Consider the following 26458-nt stretch of genomic DNA (forward strand, 5'->3'; position numbering starts at 1 on the left):
TTCACGGATATGTTTTTTGGCGCATTCCTAAGCCAATCATTTGATGACCAGCTCCCTATGCTGGAGACACAAAGGAGACTCTTTGCATCTCCATAGGAAACCACATTCATCACGTTTCCTGGCCCCTTGTCTGGTGAGCCCTGCACGCTTGGCCATGGAACCCTGCATTAGGCTACCCAGTCTCAGTCTGAAACTCTGAACCTGTGGTGGAAGAAGAATTTAACGCCTGTACTGTACTTGAGTCATATACAGAGATACTCCCTTGTCAAATATTACACAATTACAAATTAAAGTTGCTCAGTCAAATCTGTACTGAATTCAAAAGCACAAAAATGTTTGTTTTAATAGCAATGCATTGCTGTATTAAAAGTTATACATTAGAAAAAAATAAGCTGTTTTTCCAGAAAATTTACAAAAAAGCAAATAGTGAAAACAGCAGATTTACAAGCCCACAGCGTGACGTTGTTTCCTTGTATATCTGCTATTTTCACTATAGGGCTTAAGTGATAATTCATAATGTACTGTACTTTTCCACACCCAACAAATGTAGTGGACTCAAAAGTGCAAAGTCTGTCTGTGAAATGTAGTCATAAGTATCAACAAAATACTAACTTAAAGTAAAGTACAGATACTAAAAACACAGGCCCAGTACTCAAGTACTGTAAATGTACAAAGTAACTTGTAACTGAAATGTTCAAATAATAGTAGTGGAGTAAAAAGTACAATATTCTACATTGAGCTGTTGTGGAGTAGAAGTATAAAGTATTGAAAACATTAAGTACCTCAAAATTGTACTTAAATACAGTAAATGTACATTATTACTTTCACCATAGTCCTGTCTCCTTGTCTGTGTGTCTATATCTACCTGTTCTGAATGCCCACGTAACAGTAATATTAGTTTCGGTCTAAAAGTGGTTTTGGAAAAGAAAAAAAACTACTTGTAAACGACAGGGCTTGACAGTCATCTCTCTAATGTGTGTTATGTGTTTCTACTATAGAGACTGTACAGCATGATAGCATTTAGCAGCCAATACAAAACATTATCAGCTTGAGATGTTTCTTGGCAATGAAAAATGTCTACTTAAAAGTATGAATAATACAACAAGGCTAAAAGTCTAATAGCCCTGTGGCTCCAAACAGGACATTAACAGGTTCAGTAAGACTTTATATTAAACTACGGGCAACATCAACATTTCTGTACGTGTTCCAGTGTTAGCCAGCTGGCAAATCCCAAATGGTATACACAAATATGTATGGAATGTTACTGGTAACTGCACATTGGAATGAACTGTGAAGCAAACTGACGTGACATTTTAATCTTACTGTAATAGACCATTGGAAAACCAAGTCTATCATCGTCGTTAATGTTCCTGTTGTTCTATATTATATTTACAACTTGGTACAAGTACAAACACACAGTTTGTGACAGATGTTTACTGTAAACGGTGATTTATAATTTGTACGGTAGCAGATCTACAAACTTACAAAATGACGCATCTGCGACATGTATGGGTATCTGTGTATACTATACCGTCGCTGTTAACATGTATGTAGGCTATAAAATATACAATGTACAAAATACACTGAGAAAAATAATTATTTATATCATCAAATTTCAATGAATATTTTAGAAAGCACACCAACGTTTAGTATTAAGGCAAAGGCAAAACAAATATTTCACCCGAAAGGGTCATAATTTAGGTGATGATCTGGTTCACACAAGACTTGTGTGCACGACGTCTGTATTAGAAGTCTAAAAGTAAAAATCGTTTTCCACTATATCTAAGAACGTCCTTGCTAGGCTTCAGGTCAGAGGGCTGTGACACAGAGGGCAGAACCTATATTTGCCGATCTCCTGCTCGAGGGCAGAGTGTTTACACACGGTGCACATCCAGAACTGGTACTCTGGGATCAGGCGGCCAGTCACAATGCATGTGGGCAACTTTCCATCCACCCTGACGAGAAAACAGACCACTGTGAATTAGATCAACACTTCAGGTTACAATTTACAATTTAGGCATTTAGCAGACGCTCTTAATCCAGAGCGATTTACAGTACATTAACCCATTCCGACCTGAGATCAGATTCTAAAAATGTCTTCTACATCCTGACAGTTTTCTGAAAAAGCTATGTTTCTATGTCAGTGGTTCTTCGATTTTTCAAAAACAGCAGACCTACAAGCTTGTAGATCTGCTATTTTTATAGCCATAACATAATGCTAACACCAAAAGGGGTTCCCGCCCAAAATGGGTTAAGCAGGGGGGAAAAAAGCATCATACATCACATAAAATCACATAAAAAGCATTTATCATGAAACATGCGTAAGCTAAGAACGTAACAGTGGAATATCTATATAATGAAACTATACATATAAACTATACATACCTGTATATACTATACTATGCTATACATATGTACTATGACGTGCTACTGTATGACTACATACAATGCAATTATAGTGCCGTCTACATACCATGCTATAAATCTGTATCAAATGCTATCTAAGTCTACAGAAATGCTATCTAAGGGGGTATAGCCAGGTAAGTGCTGACATGACATGACATAAGGCAGCTTGCAAACTCTAAAGGTTTACAGTAGACTTTATTCATTTATTTTAAAAAAAACGTGTTTGTACTAGTCCTAGTCCTATAGAAGTTCTACTATTTGAAGGGTGACATCGATAAAGCTCATGATTAGATTGTGAAGAATTCTATTTTCAATTCTCCAGGCACTAGGGAATTGACGCCGGTGGCGTCTAATGTTACCTTAAGTACCGCATGCGGTCTATATGTGGGTCTATAGGTCACACACAGTACACACACATAGCGGTGAGAGATGGGTGGTTTTTTTAAGTAAGTTTCAGGTTTGTGAGGAGAGAGGCAACCCAATACAACAGGTCCACAAGCCATTTTGGGTCACGACCGGATTGTATGTCTCAGTGCTGATTGCGAGAGCTTTTTGTACCAACATAGAGGGGAACAGCACAGGACACGGCACCTCGGTTGTTTTCCCCACAGATAATAGGCATGGGAAAGAGCCCAGGACACACTGGGCTCCAGTTTGATTAAAACCCATTCAGGCCCGACGTCGACATTTTAAATAAAAGTTTTCTAAATCATGACAATTTTCTGAAAGATTTGAGGCACATTTTGAACGATTTTAAAGAAATAGCAGACCTACAAGCTTGTGAGCTTGTAGATCTGCTATTTTTCAATAGCTAAATTATAACATAATGTTTGAAACACCAAAAGGGGTTCCCGACCCGGGATCTACTGAATGTGTCAAACTGCATATTGAGTCTATGACACAGTGTGGCTTTCCCCCAGTAGGCCTCCTTCACATTCAGTAGATCCTGTGATCTTCTGTGGCCAGATGCAATTTCCTGGGGTTTATTAGGACTATAGTAAATAATAAAAAAATAAATCGCCATAATATTTTGTAAAAAAATACATATTTAGCCCCATGCTTGAATGCCCCCGCCCCCCTGTCAAAAACAGCTAAAATTCCTAAAACGAAAGAAAGCAGCAAATGAAAAGAATTAACACTCATCTTTTACTTTCTCTAATAATAACCTAAAACATGAACCTTGGTTGAAAAAAACAAAAGTTGTCCTTTTTTTGTAATAATGATGTACAAGAGTACTGCTTACGCTTCAGCCGTCGGAAATCGGGTTGGTTTGTTTATAAAAGGATAGTTTACAGGAATTTAAGCACTTTATACCAGGAGCTCAACGAAAAGACGTGCACCTAGCTCAGAGCCATAACCACGCCCCCTAAAGTTGTCCTTTAAATTAATGCCCTACTAGTACTTCGTCATACAACGGTGCCGCGCAAAAGTAGCAAAAATAGGCAATCTACAAGCTCACACACAACATGCCACACTGCGACACGTTGCGAGCTTGTATACTGTATGCTGTTTTCGCCATTTCCGAAACAATTTTAAAGTTAATATTGAAGTCCTTAATACAGGTTATTTTTTGTGTGAAAAGTGACGTACAGTAAAGGCTCATACATAGTCTGGATTTTCGGTGGTGAGGTGACCACCGAACTACAACATGACGTCACGAGCCGCGGTGAAGCGCAAACCACCACCACCGCTCCAGTCCTTCTCTCTGTTTTTACTCACCACCGCTCAACGTTATTTCAGCTCCGGTGGTCACCTCACCACCGAAAATCCAGACTATGAATAGGCCTTACAATGAGGTTACTACTGCCCTACAGTGGCTCTGTAAAGGCTCATACATACTCCAGTTTGTGGAGATAGGTTATCACCGTTTTAGGTGATAAGAGTTTGAGGCCATCATACTCGCGGTGATGTCCTTAAGGATTGACCCCGCCTCCCTTTACCCAACTTCTAGACCAATCAGTGAACGGGGGTGATAGCGCCAGAGTGAAAAGAGATGGGTCTGTGTCCGCGGTGATAGCTGATCATCACCGCGACTGACGTAATGGTGTAGTTTTCCAACCCTTTAAAAACTACACAGTGGTGATAAGCCATCACGAGAAAACTGGAGTATGTAAGAGGCTCCGTGCTGCTCACCCCTCCGCCGTGCTCTCCAGATCCAGCGTGCGGTTGCTGTCCTTGGGGCTGTGCTGGGTGAAGATCTCCAGGGCCAGGTCCTCGTAGGGCTGCCTCTGCTCGGGCTCCAGGCTCTCCAGGGACTCCAGCTTGATGAAGGCCCGCGAGCAGGTGCTGAAGGCCCGGTTGGCCGAGGAGCAGATGGCCAGCAGGGAGTAGATCTCCACGGCCGGGATGATGTCCTCGTAGTCGCGGAGCTGCAGCGCTTCAGAAACAAAACCACAATGTGCTGGTCAGAGGGAGACAGTGGGGCGGACAGTACATACAGCGCACTGTATGTCGAGACCAGGGGGGCAGTCAGACAGATATTCTGTGAAGCCACTGAGGAAAGTTCATATAATGGCCTGTTGTGGCGCTGTCATTGGACCCAGAAAAACCCATAGCCCCGTAGAAGTCCATGTATTTGGGCCCAACTTCACCTAGACTGTATTATCTTAATAAACATGGTCATGAATACTTTCTGCTTCCAGTCACTAGTTTAAAGTGGAAAATGATGGTCCCATTTATTAAAAAAATTACCATAAAGTCACGTATGTTCTGAGGGGCGTGGCTACCGTTACAGTCTATGATCGGGATTCCCCTCCCACTCGAGTCAAAATAAAAACCAACGGAGAAGAAGGGGGGAAGTCCCGCCTCGTTGTCTGGGCCAGCCAATGGCCAGCTGGGCCAAAACGGATCTAGAAAGATGGCGACTTACAATACAAGGACTGACAGGCCAGTGGCGGAAGGTTCCTATAACGACAGTGGGTGCCCACCTTAGAGTAGCCTATATATTTTAAGGTGCCCACCCGCCCCGCAACTTATTATTATTGGCTTATTATTTTGCCAGTGGGTGCTTCGGCTCCTGCGCACCCGCGGAGTTGACGCCCCTGCTGACAGGCTTCATTTTACGTTCATGTTAGACCCGGAGAACGCTTTGTCCATATTTTTTACAGTCTATGGTCGAGACCCATGCGACCCAGTAAATATGCCCCTTTGTATGCATTATTTCAAAAGTTTAAGGAAATGTATTTAATAAATTATATTAAAACATTTAATAATCACCAAATAAAATTAAAAAAAACATTTAAAGGGATATTTCACTTTAAATTAGGCATTAGAATGTCCTACCCAAACTAGTGGAAATAGCAGATCTACAAGGTCACAACACACAAAAGGTTTGAAAACCAACCACTAAAAGGTGTATGTACTGTATTGTATTTTGGGCAGGAACCCTTTTTGGTGTTAGCATAATGTTATGCTTTAGCTATTGAAAAATAGCAGATCTACAAGCTGGTTAGGTCTGCTATTTTTGAAAAATCAAAGAACGACTGACATAGAAACACAGCTTTTTCGGAAAACCTGTCAGGACATTTTTAGAATCTGATCTCAGGTCAGACTGGGCAAAAACTCTCTAGGATGCCCAGCTCGAGGTGGGTGGGGCGCCTATACCTGTGCGCATGGCGTTCTCCATGTAGCCTTCATACAGCTGTCTCTGGGCCAGGAGGAAGAAGTGGTAGGCCTCTGCCCCGCGCCACGCGTGGTCCACCACGCGGTCGTCTGACGTGGACGCGTCCTCCTCCAGGAGCCCGGCTAGCGCAGACGTCGCCTAAATCAATGACATATATAGATCCATGGGTGTATGTATGTTGTGTGTCACTTTACTTTCAGCTTCTATCCTATACGGTATTCTGAGCATACAGCCTAAATCTAAAACGGCAATGAATTTGGACTCGTTTTGACATACCTCAACATTTTGTTACGGAGATAATAATAATTTGTGAAAATATTTACCCATTCTAACTATTAGAAACAGTGGTTGGGTACCATTAATATAATACAGCCCCCGGGGAGTAGTTACTAGTTAGGGGTCAAGTCTCGAAGGGACACTTCAGAGAGCGAACCGGCGACATTCTGGCCCCTATACCCATAGAATTAAGTATATTCTATGGGTACTAGAGAGGCCACAAAGTCGCCATAGAACATACATATTTATTCAACATACGTATGTATGGCATGGCCTACCTCAAATGTCGAACATGCATATGTTCTATGGCATGGGCAATTGGGCATGGCCTACCTCGGATTTCTTGCCTTTGGCCTTGCTCTGCTGGGACATCTTGACCTGGTCGTGGTAGTTTTCAACCAGGAGAGCAGCCAACACGTAAAGCTTCTTAACCCTCAGTGGCCTGGTTCGTTTACTGGCCTCCTCATCAGCGATCTGAAAACAGAAGCCATATAAACACTACAGACCCAACCCAATACGTGTGCACAAAACGTGAGGAGTGCCAGATTAAACGAGCCGTTTCAGTGCCCCCGGGATTGTTTTTTCAGCACCCGTGGGGGTGGGGGAAGCGCAGCGTGGAAAATGGAAGCTTTGCGGACGCGTTTCACCGTTCCGCCGAGCTACACCAGGGCTTTTCAAAGTGTGCGTACAGCCGGCTACACTGGGCGTGAGGAGGATATGCGAGCACCGCATACGCAGACTCTGACGCAACGGACATCTGAAAGAAAAGATTTGCCTACCTTAAACATGAGCTTGGCTGCATCGAGAAAATGATGTGCTTTCCTATAGAGCTCCACGGCATCCAGAGTTTTATTCTTCTCGAGGAGATGTGATGCGTACTTGGCCAGAAGAGACTTGATCTCTTTCATGTTGTGGTTCTTGGCCAGTTCCACGGCTTTGTTCCACTGTGAATGTGAATGAAAACACCACAACCGTTCAGAAAAACTAATTCATAGGATTTTAATATAAAAGGTCTAGAGGTTTGGTTTGTGTAGTTACCCGTTTCATGATGTAACTCAAAAGGTGGTGAAGAAATAATATCCTCCTTGTCCTCATTGACTTAAATCTTAAAGTCACTATTTAAGCCCATAAAGAAACAGAAAAAAAAGCTGATTCTGCCAATATAGAACACCACACAACCCAGTACTATTTTTAAATTAAAAATGTCAACTTTGTGTAGATTAAAACCAAACTGGGTCTTATTTGAATGGATATTTGTCAAAAATAAGTAATTTTAAACTTCAGCCATACCAATAACCAATATGAGCTTTCAGTGAAAATGTGCTGTCAAATACATATTCTAAACCTGGATACAAACAAAAAAAAAATCTGTTGATATTAAAAAGGGCATCGTTCATTAGACTGCATCCCACTGACCTCGCGGTCCCAAAACACTGCATTAACTGAAAATGGAGGATGCCAGTGAACTCCCTTTTTGATACTGGTTAAATTAGAGAAAGTTCTCTTGTCTCAGGAGGTAGAGCAGCTGCTTGGGAACCAGGGGCGTTCCAGGTTTTATCCCCAGCTAACCGCGGTTTTCGGTCTGCCTCTCACCTGGTTCAGGTGCACACAGACGTCGACGGCGGCTTTGGCCTGGTTGCACTTCAGGTAGGCGTTGACGGCCTGCTCGCACATGCCCACGGTGGTGAACATCTGTCCAATGTCCTACCACCCACGGACCAACGGTATAACAGCAGCATTTGTGAATGAGGAACAAAAAGGCCAGTAAGAACAGCACGCGTGAACGAAGAAAAAGAAAAAGGTCAGCTATCAACACTGAAGCTGAACAGCTCTTATCTCACCAGTAGCAGTTTGTGATTCTCCGGTAAAGAGCTGGTGAGTCTCTCAAGTCCGTCATAGTCTTCCAGCATGTAGTAGCATTCCGCTAACCTCTCCTGATTCCGCCCCTGATTGTAGTACTGCACCGCGTTGACCCTTGGAAAAAAGAATCACGTTTATTAGCCACATCGCAGTTTTACCGGTGTATAAGCTGTGGGTGAAATGTTGAATGTTGGCACCTTCTGCAGGTGTGTACATGTTATTTTTTTAAACATTCGCATCGTACGCAGAAGGTGTGTATAATGCAGCTAATCACAAATGCTGGGGGAAAAAAAACTCTTATTTTACGTTGAGACGGCCTGACAAGCAAGCCCTCGAGACACAGAATGCACTGGAAATTGTTGCGTCAGATTACTAACAATCAGGATCATTCACTGGAATAGGGCTATACAAAGCGAAGAGTGGGGGGAAATAAATTGTACCACTTCTGTCTGTCAGCAAAGTAGTCTCCAATTGCGTTGTACGCCTGCTCCAATAGCGAATCATCACAGTCCCCAGAACCCGTTTTCAGTAGCTGGAGAACCCTGAACCAGTCTCCCAGCTTGATCCTGAGATTGATAGCCAGGTCCCTGAGAGAGAGAGAGAGAGAGAGAGAGTGAGAGAGTGAGAGAGTGAGAGAGTGAGTGAGTGAGTGAGTGAGTGAGTGAGTGAGTGAGTGAGTGAGTGAGTGAGTGAGTGAGTGAGTGAGTGAGTGAGTGAGTGAGAGAGAGAGAGAGAGAGAGAGAGAGACAAACATATATTACCAGTGGTGGAAAGCAACATTTGGAAAGTACTGTAGCCTACTTAAGTACCATTTTGATGTTTTTTGTTTTTGTACATTATTGGAGTATTAACAATTTCTACGTTTTTACATGAGATGTAACAATAATTACATCTCAGAGACAATATTGTACTTTAACTCCATAATTATTTGAAAAATTTTAAATTAATGTTTAATCTACTTTGTAGATTTGTCTTTTACTCAACTACATACCGAATACCGGACTAACAGACTTTGACTTGTAAAAGAGTATTTGTACTTGATAAAGGGTACTTTTACTAGAGTAAAAAAAAATGAGCAATGTTAATGCAAGTTCTTCCACCTTTTAACCCGAGTAAAAACTCCAAACGGTAATGAAACTGTCGTGTCGGAAACTTTCCCCAACTTTCAAATTGTGGGAAAACAACCATTTTGGGCGGGAACCCCTTTTTGGTGGCGCGCTACGAGCTTGTAGGTCTGCTATTTTTGAAAAATCGAAGAGTGACTGACATAGAAGACATTTTTAAACTGCCTCCCCCTGGCCAGCCGGGGCACCTGATGGAGGGGAAAGGAACTGGTTGGAATAACGTGTTCCTTCCACGCGCTATGTCCAACCAGGGGAACTCCCCCCTGTCAGGTGTAAAGGAGCAACTTGGACACTCAGGCATGAAGGAAGCATGAGTTCAAGTCCGTTGTTCTCCCCTTGTCCCCCATATATGGGGACTAGGTTGGTGGAGGGTGTGTAGAGCCCAGGATCACATTAGATGATTGACACAGGGGTGAAAAGTGGGTTACAAATCTCAGGTCAGAATGGAAAACTGTCAGGATGTAGAAGACCTTTTTTTAGAATCTGATCCCAGGTCAGAATGTGTTAAAAAGCTTGCTTCATTGTTTGCGACTATAATACAGCATACCTGCGGTCCATGTCCAGGTACATCCTCTCGGCCTCCTCGAAGCGGCTGAAGTAGGCCGCCACCTCGGCCTGCTTCATGGCCTCGCTCTGCAGGTTGCCCAGGCGCTTCACAAACTCGATGCCCTGGTAGTCCTTGCAGCGGACGAAGGCCTGCTCCGCCGTCTTCAGGTCCAGCTTCTGGAGCGCCGCCTCGGCGAGCAGACGCCTGAGAGAGGTGGACAACACGTGACATGGCGGTCAGACAGGAGGCCGTGTTACGGTAGTAGTCACTATAGTTGCCACCACTTGGTTCCATTTATGGACAACAATTTAGGCATGTTTTAGCGGACGCTCAAATTATAAATACGTATACAATAATAGACGTCTACTACCCATAGCCATATCGCACCCATGTGAAGTGAGGGGCGATATATACATTATATATATATTTATATATCTTTTATGACGAAATTATCAGACAAAACAGTCCAAACGGTCCATGTCAATGGCGTTTTTAATGTTTGTTTAAGGAAAAACAAACATTAAACCTGTATATAGGAGGCGCTAGTGCCCCTGGTATGGAGTTGCTGCACCCAGCACATACTCCATTTTTCCGGGTTGAACATATTTGATTGTCGGGGGCCTAATTGGGTTCTATATCACGTGTTTTCGGAGTCAGTCAGTCACATTATGGTCATACCTCGTGACATCACGTGAAGTCATCAATATTAAGCCCATATATGGAGATCCCCGATGTCATCAATATTGGCCAGCAACAATACATCTCACCTCAAACCTTCATATATGGAACTGACCTGTTCTGACATTCCATGTTGATCCATCCTTCCGTCTTCGATGTCTCGCAAAAGTTATTGGTGCAGCCGCGCCCGGCAGCCGGAGAAAACTAGAGTGCTCAACAGGCCCGAAAATTAAGGCCCTACCTGGGCCCTCATCAAACCCTATGTACACTCAAGACACTGCTCCCGCTACCACCCTTAGATCTCCATATATGGAGCTGACCTGTTCTGACATTACATACGTTGATCTGACCTCATCAAACCCTGTACACTCAGGACACGCTCCATATATGGCCAGTGCAGAATTCATTCCATATGTTGATCTAAGCCCCAATTCCAGCAGTCTGCCGTCACCCAGGCGGATGCGTAGACTGGTATCTATCAGGAGACTAAAGGGGAGGTAAATGTCATTTCCCATTGAAAGGAGGCGTCATTAACTGCTGACGTTTTTCATCCGTGTTATTAGTGTTCTTTTTGAATGATGAATTGAATACATATGACCACAATGTAAACAACATAATAACCTTTTGTCTTTTAACCATAATGTCTGACTGTAGCTTGTGCTGTTTATATTTCTGACCAAATAAAGTATTCAATCAATCAATCAGAAAAGAGCAACTACAGACCTATATCAGAACCATTTAGTGACTTTTTTATCTTCGAGTGATTGCTTATTATTAGCTTAAATCAAACGCTCCCCATAAAGATCGGTTTGCAACTGTACTCCTCTGACCCTCATGGAAATTGACTAATACTCCTGCAATCCAGCCAGCATCACAGCGTTCCTTGGCGAGGAACTATTTGTAAGCAATACATCTGTGTCAAACTCTGTGGGATGACAGGCATGGCTTTCTCACAGACTCGTACCAACTCCCATGGGCAGAAAGGGACATTTTCCTTTTTTAGGTTACCACATTCCGAGGGATACTGCGAGAACCGACGCGACAGCCAAGGGGCACCTTCACGCTACATCAATCAGATTACTGTAACGAAAGCTTTACCGTATACATTTCCAAAAGCTGTCACTTGAGTGGATGGCGTTCCCTTCAAAATGAACAGCCTTATAGAATTGGCTGGCTGAATCCTAAATTGTAATAAATGAATACAACTTTAACTTGAAAACATTTAAACTTTTCAATGATACTGCGGTCATACCAGAGTCTTGGGTGGGGATTGTCTTCAATGAACTGTGAAGCGTCTTCTATACCGACTTTCTCGATCAGCGCTCTACTGTCTCTCAGCGAGCGGATCTCAAAGTTGATGAGCAAGTCCTTGTTGGGCCTCTCTGGATCCTGTAAGACAGACACCGCTCCGGAGCTGAGCACTTCAGTCCACCCATAAATAATGGTACAGCATTATCCAGGAACTTGCAGGGTACAGGCTACCTAATAAACCACTTATTAAACCCCATATGGTTGATATAGTATATAATATATACTATACTATACTATACAGGACTTGTCCTGTTGTCCAGGACAAGTAATACATCTTTCCGGGCAAGTGCATTACATTTTTACGAGTGACTCTTGGGTTTCACTTTTTCTGTGGCGCTACCTAGCAGCCAAAAATCATGTTTAAACTGAGAATATCCATCTAATATTCAAACATGACATTCACCTAAACCAACCAACTTACAGTTCGTTGACTTAAAATGTATTCGTGTGTGCTCGTGCTCTGGACAAGTGACATTTGTGCCCGGACAAGTGAATGGGAAATGTACTTCTCCGAAGGACAAGTGCTTCAAAAAGTTAATGTCAAGCCCTGATATATATAGAGAGAGATATAGAATGGAGCCTCAGGGCTCTATACCTGTTATTGTGGCCTTAGCCGACTGTCAACCTCACGTTGTGAGCTTGTCGACCTGCTATTTTTCAGCGAAAGCTTTCCCCACAATACGGATGCTGGGGTTTAAGTGGCTAAATAAATACCAAATTATAATTCAGCAATTCAGGCAATATTTATTAATACCATTACAATCAGTTCTTTTAGAAAAAGAGTATAGTCCCCACACAAATGTATTAAAGTACCAACGTTTTGGTATCATGTGCCAGATACCAGATGAGGCTAAGCTGACCGAAACATTTTGAAAGACTAAAACCTGAGGTTTTTCTGAGAAACTTTTCTGAGAATTTAATCCGGATTGCAATCCGGAAAAGTACAGAAAAAGACTACAAAACTACAAAAACTAATAGCAGATCTACAAGCTCATAGTGCGCCACCGAGTGGCGCGCTACGAGCTTGTAGGTCTGCTATTTTTTTAAACTGTCAGGATTAAAGACATTTTTAGAATCTGATCTCAGGTCAAAATGCGTTAAAGAACCACCATTCTTCTGTGCGTTAGAATCTGATCTCAGGTCAGAATGGGTTAAAGCATTATGTTATACTGTAGCTGGGGGGGGGGGGGGGGGCGGGTTACAGTAGAGAGAACAGTGTTACCTTCATGATTTCATCAAGGAGCACAGATTTGATTTCCAGGTCCTCAAAATTGCAAATGTAGCCAGATGTTTGGATCGGTTCCTGATTTAAAGGGGACATACAAATAATGTATCGTTACAATAATATAATAATAATAATAATAACATTTTATTTATAAGGCTCCTTTCAGGGCACTCAAGGTCGCCGTCGTTAAAAACAAGTTAGAAACAGTTAATACAAAACACAGTTAAAAGCAAAAGGGAAAAGAAATATGGTACAGCTTGCAGCACAAAAGAGGTCAGCCATAAGCCTGCCTATTTAGGCAACCTTTCGGTCATTAGACCATATTCACAAGGCAACTATAGCCGCAATTTGCAATTGACAGCCCATGCGTCCAAACAGAAAGTCCTATCCGATCGCATTAGACAACGTTAAACACACCGACATTGCAGCTGTACGGAAAGCTTGAATTGTCCTTTTTCCATCTGCAAACCGTAGACATGTAAAAGAGCTACTTTCTGTCAATATACTGTATTCCTTGCAAGTGATTCATTTATTTTTATTTTTAAATCGGAGTTTGGAAGCAACGTCCTGCTGCCTCTTGCATTATGTGCAATTTCAAAACAGGTGGTACACACAGGGCCGTTGATTGGGGGGGGGGGGGGGGGGGCGCGCAAACAACTACCGCGCAAACAACTACAAAGCAGGCTTTAGTAAATGGTGGCTGTATATAAGACTGTTACAGCTCTGTGGTTCGAGTGCATGGTTCTTCTCACCTCCGGGTCTAGATTCCTGAAGACATACATCCTGGTCTTCTCCATCATAGCAAACAGGTCGGGGTTGTCGTTGGCCCACCTCATGTCCCACACGTCCTTCCGCTCAAACTTGGACGGGTCCCCGGCAGACGCCGGGCTCCCTGCAGAGGCGTCCCCCGAGGAAGAGCGCGCCTCGAGGTCCAACAAGGTCAGCACGCCCGAGATGTCGATTATCGCCAGGCGGCTGAGAGAGAGAATGTTCGCGTACGAGAGAGCATTGTTAATGCCATGTATGGCAAAACAACAACGCGCGTCATGCAGCTCAGTGATGAGTTGAGGCTCAAACCGTGACAACAAATAAACATCCACACTATCACAAGAAACAAAAAGCGTTACGAAAGGAATTAAAGGCCATGAGGTCGAAACGCATTTGTTTCTTGCATTGCATTACAGACTTTTAGAACGCGTGTGTGGGTGCGAATCATTCATAACGTGCTCAAACAACACATACAGTATACCTGGAGTTGCAGTTCAAGGAGAGATGGTAGGCCCGGTTGTTCACAGTGTATTTCTGGATGAGTGCCACGTTAGGGAGGCTGTATCTGTGGAGGGTACCAGACTCACGACCCTTCGATCACACACACACACACACACACTAATTATCCATTTAAATTAAAAACTTTCGTGAGAAAAAGAGAATATTTTACTTACCACAATCAGAGTTTTATCTGTTGCTGTAACACAACAGATGGGGTCTCGTGTTGCCTGAAACAGAAGCAGTATGAATTTTCAATGTATGTATTGAATGGGGGGAAAAAACCCATCGGCCAATTAAAAGAAATAGTTGAAACAAACCAAAGTAAAGTAATTCCATGTGTTGACTGTATTTAGTCTTTAGGCAATGGTCATTACATAAATAAGAAACATTATCGTTGCTGTCGGGCAGAAACCTCTTATCCTCATATTTTAACTTTTTGATTTATTTTGTAAATGAATACCCTTCTTGATCATCATCATACAGCGTCACACAAAAGTATCAAAAGTAGCAGATGTAAAAAATGAAAACATGAATGAATGAATGAATGAATGAATGAAAGAAAGAAAGAAAGATGCCATTGCAGAATAGAAACACATCACAACACAGCATATTTTCCTCTGGACTTCATTTTGGTCACAAGGGCAGCCAATGTGCGTTTCTCAACATGAACCACTCACTGTGAAAGCTTTAGCAAAGTCCAGAGCACCCTCATTGGCCCCTGACGGACTGCTGTCAATATGATATACCCTAGATAGGCAGAAGCAGAGAGATAGATAGATGCATGATAGAGAGCAAGGGGGGGGAGAGAGACACAGAGAGAGGGAGAGAGAGAGTGAGGAGTTTGACCTTCCACTGAGGTTATGCTGGCAGGACAGTCGGGTCTTACCCAGCCTCCGTCTGGGACAGGAGCGGTACATTTTCATGGTCCTGTCAGTACAAACACGCTGCCCTGTCGCGGCACGCCACAAACACCGCAGGCAAAGTGGAAAACACTTCATTTCACTCGTCCGCCCATGCAACCTCACCTCATGTGGGTTAATCTTGCCTTCCCGTAAATTTTCCGTGACGTGCGTGCGCATTGGTCAAACACGGGGTCTTCCACTTCTCTGTCCTCCAATAACTCTCTTACCGAGCTATGATATCGTTGCCACACAGGCCCCTTCAATCCGATATGTTCAACATGCTTTTTTTTACACGTCCACAGCATCGCCCTCACCTCTCTCTGCCCTCCTTCCTCGTCCGGGCCACCTGGTTTATCTCCAGAGCTGTTAATTTCTTGGCCACGCGGTACTGCCAGGCGTAGAAAGCCTCCTTGGATGCGGCGATCACATGCGTCTTGGTCATGGTGACGAACAGCGGATCTGTCAGGGAAAGCTGTGGTTACGACAACGACGACTATGGCAACGTGAAGGTTTGCTTTTGTGCAGTCGTCTGCGCCAGGTCGAAAGGCAAAAGGGAGAGATCATGTTTCCGGCGCCTGTCGAACCAGAAACGGTTGAGCTTTTTAACCACATGGACCCTGGCATCAATATTCTGCCTGGGCATGTCATAGATATTATCAGTGTTGGGGAGTATTAAGCTACATGTAGCTGAGCTACGTAGCTTAGCTACATTTTGCTGTAGCTTGTGGTATTTTAGCTACATTCATATTTGTGTACCTCGTCAAGTAGCTCAGCTACTTTTTGGGTCATTTTTTGTAGCTTAGCTACTCAAGTTACAAGCTACAATTTTGGGTCTCCCAGAGGGGAGGAGGGGTCTCCCAGAGGGGAGCAGGGGTCTCCCAGAGGGGAGCAGGGGTCTCCCAGAGGGGAGGAGGGGACTCCCAGAGGGGAGGAGGGGTCTCCCAGAGGGGAGCAGGGGTCTCCCAGAGGGGAGGAGGGGTCTCCCAGAGGGGAGCAGGGTGAGGAGGGGTCTCCCAGAGGAGAGCAGGGTGAGGAGGGGTCTCCCAGAGGGGAGCAGGGTGAGGAGGGGTCTCCCAGAGGGGAGCAGGGTGAGGAGGGGTCTCCCAGAGGGGAGCAGGGTGGGAGGGGTCTCCCAGAGGGGAGTAGGGTGGGAGGAGGGGTCTCCCAGAGGGGAGCAGGGGGAGGAGGGGTCTCCCAGAGGGGAGCAGGGTGGGAGGGGTCTCCCAGAGGGGAGCAGGGGTCTCCCAGAGGGGAGGAGGGGTCTCCCAGAGGGGAGCAGGGGGAGGAGGGGTCTCCCAGAGGGGAGCAGGGTGGGAGGGGTCTCCCAGAGGGGAGGAGGGGTCTCCCGCATGTACATTCTCAATTTAACGCTGAAAAATAAAAAGTAGCTGAGCTACTTTTCCTATGTAGCTGTAGCTTTACAAGCTACATTTCTCCAGGGGTAGCTATGTAGCTTGATCAAGCTACTGCCATGGTGAGCTACTTGTAGCTTTACAAGCTACGCTTTCAAAGTAACTTCCCCAACACTGGATATTATAATGCGAACATTCAGCAAAAATAGCAGCAGATCTTCAAGTTCGTAACATCCCATGACCTTGTAGATCGGCTATTATCGGCGAAGATATTTGGTGAAAAGGTTAAAAAAAAAAGAAGAATAAAAGGGGGTCAATCAAAGACCCCTGGGGGACCCCGGTCAATGGGGCTGAAGTGTCTAAGCATATTTACTTTTCTTTAACCGAACCTGACGCAGAAGACCAAGTCAGGTCAAAAGAAGAGACTCCTCCACTGTACATCCTGTTTATTTAACCGTCTCCGATGTCTGGAACACCGTCAGGCCTTCACATCTGCACACTTTTGAACTTCCTTGGCCTGCGGTCCTGTACAAACATTTCACCAGCAGCCTTGTTGTGTCATGCAGAAAGGAATGCCGAATGTCCAGGAGACATAAAGATGCGAAAGGGACTCGGTTCGTTTTTCATTGGCTATATTGTGGGCAGATGAAAGGCTTACTTGTAGGAGGGCAACCCCCCCACCGCCCAGACGACAATGAGCTTTTCAAATTGGTCTATTGAGAGGCAGAAATCTGTCGGACCAGCTTAACTTTGACAAATATCAGGAAGCAATTGGTTAACAGTTAAGCAAGCATGCCACTTGCATTGCGTGTCGGGATTCAAAATGTAGGCTATTCGAAATCGACGTTCAATTCAGGGAGTCGACGTGCATGAAAGTTTAATCATGCACGTCCGAGGGAAGCCACGAGGCTGTTAATATGTTAAACCTCATTATTCTAAGTGTTATTTGTAAATGTTATGATCAAAATAAGTTACTTTTCAAGTCTCAATACTAATGAATAACGAAGTTTTAAAATTGAAACCGAATCGTGACCTTAAAATCACGATTCAAAGTGAATTTGAATCGTGGATTAAGCAAATCGTGACAAACTGACGACCCTATCGTTTACATCGTTGGATCATTTCAAAATTAAGTATTCTTGACAGATGACAATAATGTTGGCTTATTGCTTTCTGGCTTTTTCCCCTCCTCAACTGAAGAGGTTAAAGAAATGTCTGGCTGTGTAAACATACCCAATGTTGGCCCATGGCTTCTATGATACATTCTAAATTCTAAACATATAGGGCTCCATTTTCGTCACCGCTAAAACCCTTATCCCTAAACCACTAAAATAGCCAGTCTACAAGCTCACAACGTGTCAATGTAGATTGGCTAGTTGAACTATTCAAAAATGTTTTTCAAAATGTAGTATGTAGTGTTGTTTTTCTGTCACTTGTACTGTTGTGGCGTGTCTTGTATTTCACTTGTATTTGAACATTTTAAATGAAATAATTATGTAAAAAAAAAAAAAGGCTGTGTAAACATTTATTTATATTTGGTTTTTACAAACTCACCAATGTCGATGTACTTTGAATCCAGCGGAGTCCCAATGGAGTTACACAGAACCAACACATACTGCAAAACAGACATTGAGGCCACGTTAACCCTAAGTGTCAAATTAGCATCCCTCCTGAACAAAAGTGTCGTGATTTGCACTTTATTTAAAATAAATCAATTTATTTGATAGGGACAGAGCTCATTAATGAGCGTCATCCATATAATAAAAATATAATTTAGAAACATGCCGGAGTTAACAGTGGTAGTCACAGGTAACAGAGAAAGAAAACTAAAACAGAACTTTACCATTGAATGCCTCCCAGACTCTACCTCAGCGTCCTCCTTTGTGGCAGTTACAAAAAAAAAAAAAAGGGGGCAAGACATGCAGAGAGACATTTGGATGGCCTTGTGATCACCGTTAACATTTTTCATTTGATTAGAGCAGTGGTTTCCATCATTCAGTGTCATCTTGAAAGCGTGCATTATTTTTTTGCATAATGATGATCAATCAATCGATTGTGTTCCAGGGACTTTGATCAATGGAACTAACGTAGTAACCCATTTAGACCTGAGATCAGATTCAAAAAATGTCTTCTATATCAGGACAGTTTTCTGAAAAAGCTCATAGTGCGCCACTCGGTGGCGCGCTATGAGCTTGTAGATCTGCATAACATAACGCTAACACTAAAAGGGGTTCCCGCCCCCAAAATGGGGTAAGTTTGTATTTTTCGTTACCACACTGAAAAGTCGGGAAAAGAATACCATGGCATTTTCTTTTTACTTTTATATGTATCAATGTTATTTTATCAATAAAGTGCCAAAAAGGGGCCCACTTACAATATCCTCAAGGCCCACCAGTACGTGGGACAACCGGCCCACAGTTGCGGAATCGCATGGCTGCATTAGAGCTTTCGTTTCCTTGACATTTTGATCCGAAACAGTGGATAATAATGGATTCATTTATAAATGGCACTTTTACATTTGGGCAACATCAAATCTCAAAGTGCTTAACCCATTCTGTACTGGAACCCGTTTTGGTGTTGGCATTATGTTATGCTTTAGCTATTTAAAAATAGCAGATCTACAAGCTCATAGCGCGCCACCGAGTGGCGCGCTACGAGCTTGTAGGTCTGCTATTTTTGAAAAATCGAAGAACGACTGACATTTTTCTAGAATCTGATCTCAGGTCAGAATGGATTAATCAGACCAGTGTGTGTCCTAGTGGAAACCTCGTATGAATCTGATCTCAGGTCAGAATGGGTTAAATGTGCTACCTGGGGGTGGTTTTCATCCGACTTGGTGGCCAGGATGCAGAAGTCGGCCGACGTGGTGATGGACATCAGACTCTTGACGTACTTGACGAACTTGTCGTTGTTCCGGGTGTCCCAGAACACCACGCAGTACTCCTGTCGGTCGGGCTTGGTGTAGGCGTAGACCACGGTGTTGCAGCAGTAGCCCCACTGCACAGAGAGGAAACCAGTCCGATTCATTGTCTTCTCGGTCATGCTGTGACAGACATGTGCTCTTTACTTTGGGACTCTTATTTTTCCCATCCGTTCGGTCTTTATCTCGTCTTAGTGCAGTGTTAGCTCTGGTCCATAGCCTTAAAAGGCCACTTTAACCCAGATTATTTTAATGTATGTTTAGGACACAAGAAACACTTTCCTGGGGGGTTTTTATGTGTGTAATGTGTTTTTTGTAGATATTTTTGTAGATATGATCATGACCAAAATGAAAATGTGGCGAAAGCCTACCTTCCCTAGTGGACGTACTCTGAGCCCCCCACCACACAGTATAAAATGCACTTTTTGGCCAGAAAAGAAAATATTTCACCGGAAGAAAAAGTATGTTTTAGTTACTCCACTGCGCCTTTATACAGATATTGTCAATAGAAAATCCCATTGACAACAATTTTCCTTCCCGTGAAATATGTTATTTTTCTGGCCAAAAAGTGCATTTTATTTTATGTGTGGTGGGGGGCTCAGAGTGCGTCCATTATGGGAAGTCCTTAAGGCTATGGACCAGAGCTAGTGCCTAGTGTAGTGTATGTCTCTTGTCTTTCAGCGTTGCTATGCCAAGACTGTACTGACAAACTTCACTGTACGGTCTTACGTGTTTATTTGAAAAACATTATTAAACCCATTAAGACCCGAGTACGAGTCAAATACCACATCTCTCGTACAGATGTGCCGTTTGAGAACTTTACATGTCCTGCCATTGGCAATTCAGTAGATTGTCAGTGCATTGTCAGAAACAGAACATCGTCAGTGAGAAAGGGGGGCATTTGCCACAGTGTTATATGTCTATTCAGATTCCCTGGATAGATAGAGTTCTACTGCTTGTTTTAAGTAGCAAAGCAGTAGAGTTAGCGAGGCTAATAAGTGAATAATACCTGCAGGGAAAACGTGTATTTCCATAAACTCTTTAGTAGAGTTGGAATGGCACATCTGTAGATACTGAGACTGCATATTCAAAATATGCAGTTCAATGTTGTGGGAGGAGAGAGAGAGAGAGAGAGAGAGAGAGAGAGAGAGAGAGAGAGAGAGAGAGAGAGAGCGTGCTTAATAATTTGACATTCCTCAACAGATTTTGGAGCTGGAATTCACACTGGCCAGCCACTCCGGTCACTAACGATTAGGCTACTGGCCAAAAATTTGGATTAGACTTGACACTTTGTAGCTGGTGCTTGTGGGTCCCATTCACCTCTTATCCTTGTTATTGTTTTCGTTCTCACATTATTATATAATATGGAACAGTCAAAAGGAATTACAATGAGGGAGAAAGCCGAGCAAAATTATCCAGGGGGCAGTAGACCTGTATATACATGTACCTTGTAATCTGGCCTTATGTTGGCAAAGTAAATGTAGGAGTCCACAGCCAGGCCAATGCGCAGCCCTCCACCCTCCCAGGCCACTGCAGTCATCTGCTTTCCAGGTACTTTCAGAGTCCTGAGATGCTGTCCCAAAGAACAGAGTAGAGGATATTTATTATTATGTCAGCGTACACATCATATCGTCTGCCGTTTTGTCACTTTGGTGGACGTCGAAGGCTCACCTCTCCGAATGGCGTGTAGAACTGCACCACGTTGAATTCCTTGTCCAAACCCGCTGCTTTCAGGGAGCCTGCCACGGCTAGGACACTGCCACAGTGGTTCCACTGGATACTGACCACACTCATCAAAGTGTCTATGTACACTGGGTCTGCACAGGCAAAGGGACAGTCAAACCGTCTGTGTTTAAACTGTTTATTCAACCATTTGGGTCCATTCATTTGTACACTTGTACAGATAACCACTAAAGCGATATGTTATGTAATAACAACAACACATTATTTAAAATAGCCGATCTGCAATCTCAAAACGTGGCAAGCGTGACATGATGGCATACGTAAAATACGGATGCCAGGTTAGTGGTTCAATTAACACTTTACAGAACATTTTAACCAGGCTGAAACCTCATAGCAAAGTACAATATCGGGCAAACTAAAATAAAAATGATCCCCTTTACGCAGAGTAGAGTATAGTGTTTGCGTCATACGTTCTTTCTGAGCCCTCACAACCCACCTAATAAGTAGCCAACAGTGTGACACGTTGTCAGCTTGCGGGTCAGCTCTTTCTGGCAGGTTACGTACGCCAGTGGTTACCAAAGAGGGGTCCGGGGACCCCTAGGGGTCCTTGAGGGAGTACCAGCTAAATAACAGTTGGGAACCGAATGGAGCCTTATGGGTCTGTAAGTGTAAGTGAAAGTGTACACTCTCAGAGTTAAATTAACTTCTCTCAGAGGTGGAAATGCCATTAAATGGGGGTCGGTAGCCTAATGCATATCAAGCTGGGGGTCCTTTGTAATTAAACGGGTTGAGAATCACTACTAGAGCCATAAAAGCCTTCTCTTATGGGGGTCCTTGGCATATATTTTCTAAAGGGGGTCCGTGGGCTAATGAGTGTCCATTTGGAGGTCCTTGGCATGGAAAAGTCTGGGAACCACTGACGAACACATCGCACGACAAATCAGACTCGACAGGGGCCATGCGCTTACTTTCATCGCTCTCGTAGCGCATGATCTGGCATCTCCCGTTGTCAAAACAGATGGCCAGACATGGACAGTCGGGCTCCACGTAGCCTTCAGTTCCCGTGTACCAGTGGATCCCTGCTATGCTGACGGCTCCAGTCATGTTACTGAGGCAGCTGATGGTCATCTTCACCTGCAACATGCAGTTCTCCACGTTCACTGAAGGCATGTTTCACTTTCAAAACATGTTTGAAAGTGAAACATGCCTTTAACTCTCATCTATCTCATCATGCCCTCGGGGCCAGGGGAACTCTGGAACACTGCATTGGTGCCCCTCCAACAGAATACGACATATTTCACAATATAACATGAATAGAGCTATTTCACCGTTCCCAAACTGAATAATAACAGGACTTGAAAAACCTCCACCAAGGAGACTGAACTCGGTTAACCATTTTCTGTATTCTGACATAGTGTTCAGCATATAGCTATCATCAGAGCGAGTTAAAATGCCAGTCATAATTTTAACTCTTAGCTCTGATTAAGGCTACATGCCGAAACACGTAAAAATAAAAGAACGGGTTAACAGAGTTCAGTTGTTTCATTGTCTCCACCAGGTCGGAGGCATGGGGAGAGAGTATGTTTTGCACTCGGTCCGTCCGTGTGTATGTGAGTTCATGCGTGTCCGTCCGTCCGTCTATTACCAGCTAATCTACGGCACCGTTAACCCGGGCGATGCCAGATTTTGCACACACACTCCCTGGATGCCAATGATGAACCTCTGCCCCACATTTTTTTAATATTACTCCTCCAGATTATGTCCAAAACCCCGGCAAATCGTTACACGCCATCTCTATACTATAGTCATGTGTTCAAGAAGGATCTGTCCGATATTTCAGATTCCATCCTAATTGGCTAACATTGGCTTTCAAAGTTTGCAGGAATGAACAAAAAGCCTGGTGGAGACCTGTGCCCCAAGGGGCACTTTTTCTAGTTTGAGTACGTTTTGGAAGGCAGAATCCACTTTGTTGTTTGTTGTGTGTTTATTGTGAGCTAGAAGTGTGGTTTTGAGTGCAATCTCTCACTTCACACGCGGAAACCACCAGTGCAGTGCAATATTAAATATGGAGAAAAAGTATTTCAAGTTTTCAAGTCCTGTTATTGGTTATTACATACTGACCCCATGAAATCCGTCAGTCAGCAATAGCAACCCGTGCTTTTTGTCCATGATCAGAGACCTACTAGGCGGCCATTAGTATTTAGCTTCAGCTAACACTCTTACAATGAAGTTTCCTTGATTGTCATAGATGTGGACTTCCCCATTAGCCATGCCGAAGAGAAGTATCTTGCTGTCTGGTGACCACGCCACATGAGCAAGTTGTATACCCTTTAGCTCCTTTCCCCAAATCCGGTTACCTGCAAAAACAGAAAAGCTCAAATCCCATCATGAGCACTGTTCATGCAATAATATGTATGACATATCCCATGCACCTGGTATGTGGTCTGATCTGATACATCTATTCTATTAATATTATGCTGTTTAAAGGGTGTTATTGTGGCAGTATGAGCCACGGTAAAATATGTTTTAGTTATGCCATTCAAAAGCATTTTAAAACTATTTACAGACTGTGTAATTCTCTCAAAAAAATAATTGAGGAAAAAGAAACCCCATTTGCTTTACCGTCCACGGAACCAACAATGACAGCACCGTCCTCGTACACAATACAAATCTTCTGACCATCTGCGTTCCAGCTCATGCTCCTCACCACCGATTTGTTCCTGTTGTTGATCATCTCCTCGTACCATGAGCCTAAGAAAGAGGCATCGTCAAATGAAATGGCAGCCACATCTAAGCTGGTGCACTGCTCGCACAACTTGTGCTTTTAAATTTGACCTGCATGCAGACCTTTGTAGAGCATCCACACGATGATTAGACCATTCTGATCGCTGGTTGTCAGCTTTTGGTGCTGTTCATTCCATGTGACAACTTGCACGGCACCTGTGAGTGTTATGAGTTTTATGATTAATTAATAGTACACAAATAGAAAAAATGAATGTTCTGCTAATCGTCATAGCAAGTCTTTGTTTTGGGTTGCAGTATATCAAGCAATATAGTGACTGAGGTGTATTACATTAAGTGGCTTAGTCGCAGCTCTAGCACTGATCTAACCAACTGTTGCTGCCTAAAAGTACCTAGACACAAGGCTATTATGAAAACATGTTTGTTGACGGTCTGACTTACCACTGTGTCCATCTAGAGTCTGGTTCATTGACAGATTACTGGGTGCAGCAAGTCCTTTAAGTTTGGCATCCTCTATTGAAAAGATACAACCAGACAATTTTGTGTTGAACGAGATCACTGAATACAACAGTCCTTTCCACCCATGGATTTAGTCGTTATGCCAATTGATCCCTCCAGACACACATCTCTGTGTGTTGTCACTGCTGTTGTATCATATAATTTGCCAGTGAGGAGCCCCTACAGGGAGGATGTAGATTCTAGAGGCTTCGTCCTGCCCAACACTCCCTGCCGACAGGTGCTGCGACCCAGCAGTTGCAGTGATATCACCCTACCCAACCGGCTTCATTCCCCCGAACACAGGCCAATTGTGTTCATCGAGGCACTTGACAAAGCCAGTTGCACCACGGTGGATTCTAACCCACAACCTCTGTGGTGGTGGGCAGGCACTGTGCCGCCCAGGCGCCGTTAAATGTATTTCTGATACACAATAGAGCGTCGCCGTCCCGCCCCCTCGAGAGACCCGGAAAAGAAATCCCAGTTAATTTTCCTCATAGACTTTTCAGAAAGTATTTATTTAAAGACGTTTACGCCGCGGACAAAGTCAACTGTTGTCGTGATAAATCATTACAATTAATTGTTTTGGGCCAAACAAAGGAAAAAAAACGCAGGTTACAATACTTTTTTTGTTGTTTTTCTTCTTTGTAATTATTTGTTTGGTCCAAAATATTGTGTTTGTTGTCATGATTTGTCACGACTCGAGTTGGCTTCATACGACACTTAAAAGGTCTTTAAATAAATACGTTTTGAAATGTCTATGGGAAAAATGCATTGGGAATTATTTCCTGGGCCTGGCGTCGTCATGAAAGGGGGAGGGACTGCGACACTCTATAAAGGGAGCTGTTTCACAAATCTTGAAATCTGAATCACATGGACCAAGAGTTCAAAAGGTTTAATCCCTAGCTATCCGAGTGGATCAGATTTGGATTGTGGGTATTTCTAAACAAAGAAATGGTTTGGGATCACAGTCACTTTGATATCCGGTCTGTGATCATAGAATAATCTCAGAAAACATTATAGCTTCAGAACCCGATAACTTTATTTCATTCTTCGCCTTGATTCCATTTAGTTTGTGCCATCATCATCCCCAAACACTCACAATTACTTGGCTTTAATAGTAAAACAAAAATGCAATTGAATTACTTCGCAATTTGTACTTTTGAAAAATGTTATGAACTCTTAAATAGGCTAGCCAAGTACTGTGTATTTTGTCCACTGACCAATGGTATTCAGGAGGACAAACATACAGTGTCACATGCTCATACTCCTACCTGTCTGAATCTCCAGCTTCAGTACTCTCAAGAGGCCATCGTCCCCTCCACAGGCAATGAAGCCTTGATCTTTGTTCCAAGAAACACATTTCAGATGGGTATTGTTGGGAATAGCGATCTATGAAGACACGGGGGTTAACAACAAGCAATAACTGCAGCTGAATCTTTCTTTACAAGTCAATCTTAATAGACGTCGTGTGTGTTTGTTCGTTATGTTAATAAGCTGTCATAAAGCAACACGCACTAACTCACCTTCTTGCTGAGGTAGATAAACATGTTGGCTGTACAGTGTATCAGTGTTGCTTTATCAATAATATATAACCTTATCCACTGCACAACATAATTTCACTTGTTGGTGTTGTTGCCATACGCTAACACATTGCTAATGATACACGTTCAGGAAGAACCTCAACACATATACGGCTTCGTAAATCCATGTGCCTGCCAGGTGAGGTTAATAATAAACAGTTAATATGTCTGGAGAACTGATCCTTATCCCGGTCTCTTACGCTCTTTAAGTTTTATTGCATTTTTCTCGTGCATTATTTCACGGATAGCCGATAGCTTCCCTCGGTCTCCCGTGGTAACCGTAAACCGGAAGCTGTCATTAACACGGCGATGTGGTTTTTGTAGTCTTATATAACTGATTGTAGTCCTTTCATCCTCTCCAACATTTCAGCTGGTTGATTGATATGCAGCAGCATGAAACCTATGTTTTATTATTATTATGATTTACAAACGTATCCCATCTTGATTTGTGAATTTTATGAAA

General features: G+C 43.3%; 1 protein-coding gene across 3 annotated transcripts; it reads right to left on the reverse strand.

Annotated features, from left to right (window-relative positions):
• Positions 1-338: 338 nt before the first annotated feature.
• Positions 339-26254, reverse strand: wdr35 (WD repeat domain 35). 3 transcript variants are annotated; one of them, XM_080783262.1, is made up of 28 exons: positions 25939-26254; positions 25687-25804; positions 24359-24430; positions 24023-24115; positions 23798-23926; positions 23399-23532; positions 22144-22309; positions 21164-21309; positions 20940-21065; positions 19384-19569; positions 18416-18451; positions 18127-18187; positions 15535-15679; positions 14996-15065; positions 14492-14545; positions 14299-14408; positions 13802-14024; positions 13047-13127; positions 11766-11902; positions 9836-10039; positions 8605-8751; positions 8146-8278; positions 7898-8008; positions 7084-7248; positions 6638-6778; positions 6010-6166; positions 4540-4783; positions 339-1955 (listed from the first exon to the last, which is right to left on the reverse strand). In XM_080783262.1, the coding sequence occupies exons 1-28, from the start codon at positions 25960-25962 to the stop codon at positions 1805-1807; spliced, it is 3564 nt and encodes a 1187-aa protein (XP_080639388.1). In that variant the 5' UTR covers positions 25963-26254; the 3' UTR covers positions 339-1804. The 3 variants fall into 3 exon arrangements, with proteins under 3 accessions (XP_080639388.1, XP_080639389.1, XP_080639390.1); XM_080783263.1 differs by lacking the exon at positions 18416-18451; XM_080783264.1 differs by lacking the exons at positions 24023-24115; positions 24359-24430; positions 25687-25804; positions 25939-26254 and having other exon boundaries at positions 23503-23532; positions 23798-23852.
• Between the last annotated feature and the right edge of the window lie 204 nt (positions 26255-26458).

This window comes from Protomyctophum bolini (assembly GCF_963924005.1).
Source record: "Protomyctophum bolini genome assembly, chromosome: 15".
In the NCBI taxonomy this organism is placed as follows: Eukaryota; Metazoa; Chordata; class Actinopteri; order Myctophiformes; family Myctophidae; genus Protomyctophum; species Protomyctophum bolini.